The sequence below is a fragment of the Chrysochloris asiatica genome, unplaced genomic scaffold (genome assembly GCF_000296735.1).
Source record: "Chrysochloris asiatica unplaced genomic scaffold, ChrAsi1.0 scaffold00161, whole genome shotgun sequence".
Classification (NCBI taxonomy): Eukaryota; Metazoa; Chordata; class Mammalia; order Afrosoricida; family Chrysochloridae; genus Chrysochloris; species Chrysochloris asiatica.
In genome coordinates this window covers 327,826-335,119 of record NW_006408679.1, presented here as the reverse complement: position 1 = coordinate 335,119, position 7,294 = coordinate 327,826, and the positions used below count along the sequence as shown (strand labels likewise).

Sequence of the window (7,294 nt, the reverse complement as noted above, 5' to 3'; positions counted from 1 at the left end):
CAGACAGCAAGGGACCAATGAACAGATACCAAAAGGAAAGAATGTCCACACCTTTATCTCAGCGGTTCTGCCAGGCGTCTGTGGCCGCTCCGATCCCTTCCCCTCGTGATCTCATCCAAGATGGCGGCTCTTGGAGCAGCTGAGCGTCCCGGACTAGAAAGCAATATATTTCTTGCTTCAGCCACAAATTCCCCCAGCTGTGAGCCTTCCAACCTTCTAAGTATTCCTTTACAGGTGGTTCAGAGTTCTGGGACCATCCCCTGAACCTGCTTGGTCGGGTATTCTGTGTTGTTGTTGGCGGAGCTCTCTGCTATACGTCCACCCGATCCACCATCTTGTTTGTTCTCTCAATCCTTATTCTTTTTGCTGAATGTTTCTATAGATTCAGTTTTCCTCCTGTTTCCATTGAACTATCCATTGATCAAGTTTTATTGTTAATCTTCTAGATTTCTCTTTGCTGTTTTTCTGTGGTTTTTATTATTGTTTATTTTATCACTTTGTTTCTATACTGTTATCCTGAATTCTTTTAGTTTTCTCTGATTTTGTCTGTTTTCCTTGATCTCTTGAGGGGTCTTAAATATAAGTCTTTTGAATTCATTTATCAGATCATTCCATTGCCATTTCTTCCTTAGAAAGGTTTTCTAGACTTTCATTTTCGTAACTTGCTTGAGCCATCTTCATCTTTATTTGATTTGATATTATCTGTTGTCTTCCAGGCATTAAGGTGTTACTGTATTTATTGAGTGTATGTTTGGTCATTTCACCCTGATTTTTTGTTTATTTTGTTTTGATATATCTTGGTGGACAGGGTGAGTGTGTTACTTTGGTTGCTAGTTTGGCAGGACTGTAGTGTTCAGCGCCTGCCTTCTGGTGGGCAGGGTGGTGGCTGGGAGCTGAGCTCAGATCTATGTTTGCTGGTCAAACAGAGCATCTGAGAATGGACTGAGTGAGCGTTGGATGCTGTCTACTGCGACTCAGTGGCTCAGGTAGTGGAATTTGGTAAACAGGCCATGCAGCTAATATGATGGGTTTGGTGGATGATTTGGGACCCAGTCACTGCCATTCAATGGGTCCGGTGGGTGGAGGATGAGGGGTTGCAGGTAGTAGGAAGATTCATGCATGATCACACAGTTGCAGCTGCTCATTGTGTGTGGGTGGAGTACATCACAAGGTTGGTCACATGCGTAGCTGTGTGAGACACATGTGACTGAGGGCAGGAGTTCACACTACTTATTTATTCTTTGGCAGGCACACAGTTTCATGTCACACTGAACTACTGGGTGCCATTAATTTCATGGGTGATAGTAAAATCTGTTGAGTACAGTCACCAGCCTCTAGGGAATCAAAGTGGCAAGCTGGGTGGTGTGAGTAGGGCTGGGCATGGGCATCACAGGCTGTCTTAGTTATTTAGTGCTGCTGTAATGGAAATACCACAAGTGGAATGTTTTAACAAACAAAAATTTATTCTCTCACAGTTTAGGAGGCTAGTTTCAAATTCAGAATGCTGGCTCTAGGGGAAGGCTTTCTCTTTCTGTCAACTCTGAGAAAAAGGTCCTTGTCTTTTTTTAGCATCTGTAGGCCCAACAGTCCTTGGATATCTCCTTGTGTATTTGCATCAGTCTTCCCCCTGCATCTAAGAGCATCACAGAGTAGAGACCCAGGTCTAAAAGAACACACTCTACTCCTAGCTCTTCTTTCTTCATGGTACTGGGTTCCTCTGACCTCTGCTCACCTCTCTATCCTTTTATTTCTTGTAAGTAAAAGGTGTTGCAGGCCACATCCCAGGGATAATCCCCTTCGGACTGTGAGTGGTTCAAGGGTGTTGCATCCCACCCTTAACTTATTGACTTATCACATCAGATCACATCATGGGGAATCATTACATAACTGCCACATTTCATTCCACAACCTACCCTGAGAGTCGTGGCCCAGCCAGTTGACACATATTTTGGGGTACAAAATTCAGTTCATGACAATGGTGCAGGGACTTGTACTGTGGACCACTTGGTGGGAGATGTGTAGTGGAATGTGTGCCACAGGTCTCCAGGTGGGTGTGGGTGAGGGGGCTGCACCCCTGATTGCCAGAAGTGCAGCGGACAGGGAAGACTGCATACTCCTCCAGTCGCTGGGCTTTGGCATGGGCGTCAGTGCACTCATTGAATGCAACCACCTGTCATGCCCCGTTCTGACCCAATGCAATGTTGACTTCTCAAAGGGTTACCTGAAGGCAGCATGTAATTTTATAACTCTGTAACTTTGCTTATGAGGTTCTTTCTTCCTGGAACACTCTTCCCATTTAGCTAACTCTTAGTCGTTCTTCAAGATATCATAGGAGACAAACTTCTCCAGAAAACTATCCTTGAGTCTCTAGTTTCTCTTAGTTTCTTCCTCCATTCGAACATAATCCCTCATGCACAGCTGTAGTATAGCATGAAATGAAAATTAAATTAAATGAAAATCATCTGTCTGGGTGCTTGTCTCCCTTTTTACACCGTAAGTGTTTTAAGACTAAGGTTGGCCCTTCTCATTTTTGCCCACCAAACTTACATAGCACAGTGTCTTAACAAAGTAGATAATAACACAAATGTTTGTACTAAACTTAACTTCCAGAAGAACATAGAGTAGAATCTCAGAACAGTAATTTTGATAAATACACAATTTACCACATTCTAACGTAAGTATTGTTACAATATAGTTCTGAGTGCTGGAGGACCTGTCCTTCTTTGTGAATATTATCACAAGGAGTTCAATAAATATTTGTTAATTTAATGAAACAAATAATTATTGAATTCTTGGCTCTTAGCAAGGGTTCAATAATTATTTGTTTAAATTAATATATTTTCATCTTTGTTTTCCCCATAAATTACCGAGATCTCTTGAGTATTGATTTGTTTGTACATTGCAAAGATGCCAGAGGTTACATACTGACATGTTGTATGTATTTGACACACTTTGAGCCAATATTTAACAATGTTTCAAAGGACGATCAGATTTCTGGCTTATCTTAAAAAAAAAAAAAATCAAAAGATGTTTGGATAAATAAGTTTGTGCTCCCTCATGGCAGTGCCTGACCTTAGCTGAGGGTTGACTGCTTCCTTAGGATGCTGCATATCTCTACTGTGTCACCCTGGTCCCTCCCACTCCTCACTGAATCTCTGAGACTCAGACTCACTTCTGATTAGCACAGTGCATCCATTGATTTCTTATTTAACAGATACAATTTTTTTTTTTTCTGGAAAATAAGAATTATATAGTCGTTTATTTAGGGTGTGATTTCTAGAGTCAGATTGCCATAGTTCAGATCCTTTCTTGACAATTTATTAGTTGCTTCCTTAGTCTGGACCCTTAGCAAGGTAATCTGTGACTCAATTTCCTCATCTATATGATAAAGATAACAACAGAACCTACCTCAAAGACTTTTGGAATGATTAAATTAGGTAATATATAAGAAACACATAAAACTGAGCCTGGCACATAGTAAATACTATATGTGTTAGTTATTATTATTATTATTCATTGCCTTATGGAAATGTGAGGGGAATGCAAGAGGGCTTTCAAGAGTATACATATATCTTCAGTTGAATAAATAATACTTCTTCTTGTTGAGTACACTCACATTATTGCATGTATCTGTAGGCATTTGATTTATAATACCTTTTGTGGATTATGACCCTAATAGCCCCAAAATATAAAATGATTTTTGAGTTGTGGTTTAGGAGCATGTGCTTTTCCTTTTGTTGTAGATAAAAATCAATATTCCATTTGTAGAATATGTATGTATATTTATCTTCAATGGCAGCTGAAATTAGTGACACATTTTATTTTAGGGAAACATGCAGAATTCTTGGATTACAACAGGTAAAGGTTCTGGAGTGGATGAAGCTGCCAAGAGACCGTTTCCCCATGGTGACACAGATCTGGTCAAAGCTGAGGCTGAAAAATGGAAGCTTGAATTGGTGAGTATTTAGGTGTTTTTCTCTTATGTATCTATTTTTGGTTCACCATTTCTGTGTTGAAGTCCTGGTGTGACTCTGTTGGATAAGCACTGGACTGCAACATTGGTGGTTCAAACTAATCAGTCACTCCTTAGGAACCCTATACAGGGTCGCTATGAATTGGAACTGACTCAACAGCACTTTACAACATCAACAACAATTTCTCTGCTATATATTTAATGCTTTGATCAATAATAAAGAGCTGTAGATACTAGTAGTTTGTGGGAAATTATATTTCTTCCACAGATTTGAGAATTGTCTCCTACTGACTACTTAGGATGATAACTCATTATATATATATATAATTGATTGATTTATATATAATGAGTTTTTAAAGTTTTTATTGTGAATTGAGTGATAGTTTTCATGGGAGAACATCCATCAGCTTTACATTCACCCCATTGTATTTCGTTTCATTGCAATGATTACAATCACCTCCATGCATCATCATTCAACAGCATTTGCTTCCTCTGTTTTGTTTGTTTGTTTGTTTGTTTGTTTGGATGTGCACTGAAGCACTCAGGAATATACAACCATTTAAACAACCAAAGGGCATGCCCCGCAAGCCTGCCCTCTAGCCGTCAGCACACAGCCCCTTTCCCTTCCTGAGTCTGGGGTCCTCAGCCACTCCATCTTTCCACATAATTGGCATTGTCTCTGCCTCTATCTCTGGTGTCACTGCTTCTCTGGATAGGGTCCCACACTCTGCTCTTTTCCCTTGATGGTCCCAGGGTCCTCTACTCCTGGACTGCAAGGTCAATCACTCCCTCCTTTTGTGACAAAACATCTTCCTTTACATTTGCAACACTCAGAATCAGTCCTGTCCAGCGGAGATTCTATCTTCCCCTGTACCCTCTGAAACTAGAAAGTTTGTAAGACAGTCACTTCGTGCGGAGATTCTACCTTCCCCTGTACCCTCTTGAAAGTTTGTAAGACAGTTACTTCGTGCTTTTGTAGTCCCCCCCCAGTTTGGGTAGCCAATGTCTAAGTTGACCATCCCTACCAACCTTGTGTACGGAGGGGGTGGGAATGAGCCTCAAGCAACTACATCCATAAATATAGGTCAAGTTCATCAAATTATAGCAGGTTACTCTTCTTTTCCTCTTCTTTCTTCGTGTAGTCAAATTCTGATCATCCAGCCATTGAAGCTAGGTCAAATGGGTGTTATCTGCAAGTATGTGTTAAGAACTCATTATATTTTGATTAATAAGCCAGTATGATATTTTATATTAAAAAAGACAACTATCAAGCTTATAAGCTGTCCTGGCTATCTTACATTCTTTATATGTAGAAAAACTAAAAGGGAAGCAGGCCATCAGTAGGCTTTTTCAATCAGAGAAAGCAGGTCTGAGTTTTAGATTAAGTATTTACTGACACAGCCTTGTGAGAATGTATTTGCCAGATACTCAATGTTTGGGTTGAGATCTATTTGTAAATTTACAAATTTAGGAAAGAGTTGAACTGTCTTCTCAGTTTCAGTACAATGCAACATTATAAATGGATGGGGGCGGGAAGGAGGGAGAAATGAATTTAAATTACAGATGCAGACATCACTGAAGCAAGTCTTTTGATTCACTAAAATGTTAACCATTAAAAAAAAAACATAGCTGTCAGTCAATTTCAACTCATAGCATTCCTGAAGGATGGACTAAAATTGCCCTTTAGGATTTTCAATGCTGTAATCTTTGCAGAAACAGACTGCCACATCTTTCTATCACAAAGCAGTAGGTGTGTTCGAACTGTTGACCCTTTCAGTTAACAACCAAGCGCTTAACCATTATGCCACCAAGACTCCTTAGCCTAATAAGTTATATTGCCCATAAAGATTTACAGCCTCAGAAATCCTATACAGGGTCGTTGTGAGTCAGAACTGACTCCGTAGCACATAACCACCAACCACCATTAATTATCTTATGAAATTGGATCACTTGTTATGATTCTATCTCTTTACCCTCATTAGATTATTTATTGTTCACATGTGAAACATAAAATGTGTGAGAGATTACGCTACATATCAAGCAGAGATAATTTTCATTAAACAACAACAAAATGAAAGTAAGCTAAAACCTTAGGTGTCTGGTCTCATTTTTTTCAATAATTAATGAACAGGTGTACTATTTTTCCTGACTTTGGTCTGTTAATTCTTATTCAATTATGCCACCTCTATTCAATAACCTACTATTAGACAATACTGTCTTGGCAAACACCAACACAGAAAAGCTGCATTTTCTCTGTTGGAAACCCCATACAGGGTTGCTCTGAGTCGGAACTGACACAATGGCACTTAACAACAACAACATGCACTCACAAGCATGTAAGGGAGAAAGACATAAAAATCAGTGGCAGACCAGTGAATAGTACTAATATGGGTATTGACAAGGAGTCCTGGCACACTGAGGAAGGAGAGTTTAGGAAGGGATGAAGAGAAGGAAAAAAGGGACTCAATCCACAAGGGGAAGTTAATCTTAATTCTGTTTTATTTATTTATTATTATCATTATTATTATTTTTTTTAATTCTGTTTTAAGACCAAATAGATTCTTTAAAATTCTTTGATCTGGGTAACAGACCTTTTTTTCTATCTCTCTTCTTGCTAACTGGAAGTCTTCTTTGCTTTAAATTTGTCATGTCAGAATGATCCGCAATAATGAAAGCATAAGAATGGCACTATACATGGAATGCTTCCAGGTGAAGACAGAAGGTATCATAGTTTAGGCTCCTGTGCAGATTTACAGTCTAGGTAGCCAGGAGTTGGAATTAGCTCAATGCCAGCAGATTATTTTTTCCAGGTCTTGTTACAGTTTCCTAAAGAGTCTGCCCCCCGTTTACCTTTCCCTTTCTCATACCCTAAAACAAGCTTTATTTTACTTGTTAGGAAACTATCTTTCCTTTAAAAACCTAAAAGATTGTATCTTTTCCCCTGGCTACTTAAATAGCCAGTGAGATAAAAAGCCAATCTCTCAAACCAACCATAATTTGCCTCAGATTATTTTTCTAGAAGAATTTCTCACTCTCCTTCACTCACAAATCTTAGCTGTAGGCTATTACCTACTTTGATTCCTCTTTGAAGAATTAGTTTTATTTTATGTAATCAACCCTATCTACAGAGCTTTCTTCTTATCGCCTAGCTAACAGAAGGTTTCCAGTCTTCAAATGCTCACTCCTTTCACCTTCCTGGATTGCACGCTTTATTTCCAAGATCAATCTCTACATTTGTGTCCTAATCCTTTTTCATTTTTTTCCAAAGCTAAACCCTGTGGACCCATTCTCCTCTACCCTACAGGGTCACTATGAGTCAGT

General features: G+C 39.2%; 1 protein-coding gene across 1 annotated transcript in view; it reads left to right on the top strand.

Moving 5' to 3' along the window:
• The window catches only part of SDCCAG8 (serologically defined colon cancer antigen 8), a gene marked incomplete at its 3' end in the record, with an annotated part of 318,486 nt that overhangs the window by 77,178 nt on the left and 234,014 nt on the right, over positions 1-7,294 (top strand). Inside the window, exon 6 of the mRNA XM_006871153.1 lies at positions 3,828-3,956. Within this exon, the coding sequence (XP_006871215.1) occupies positions 3,828-3,956 (129 nt within the window). The remainder of the gene's footprint in view (positions 1-3,827; positions 3,957-7,294) is intronic.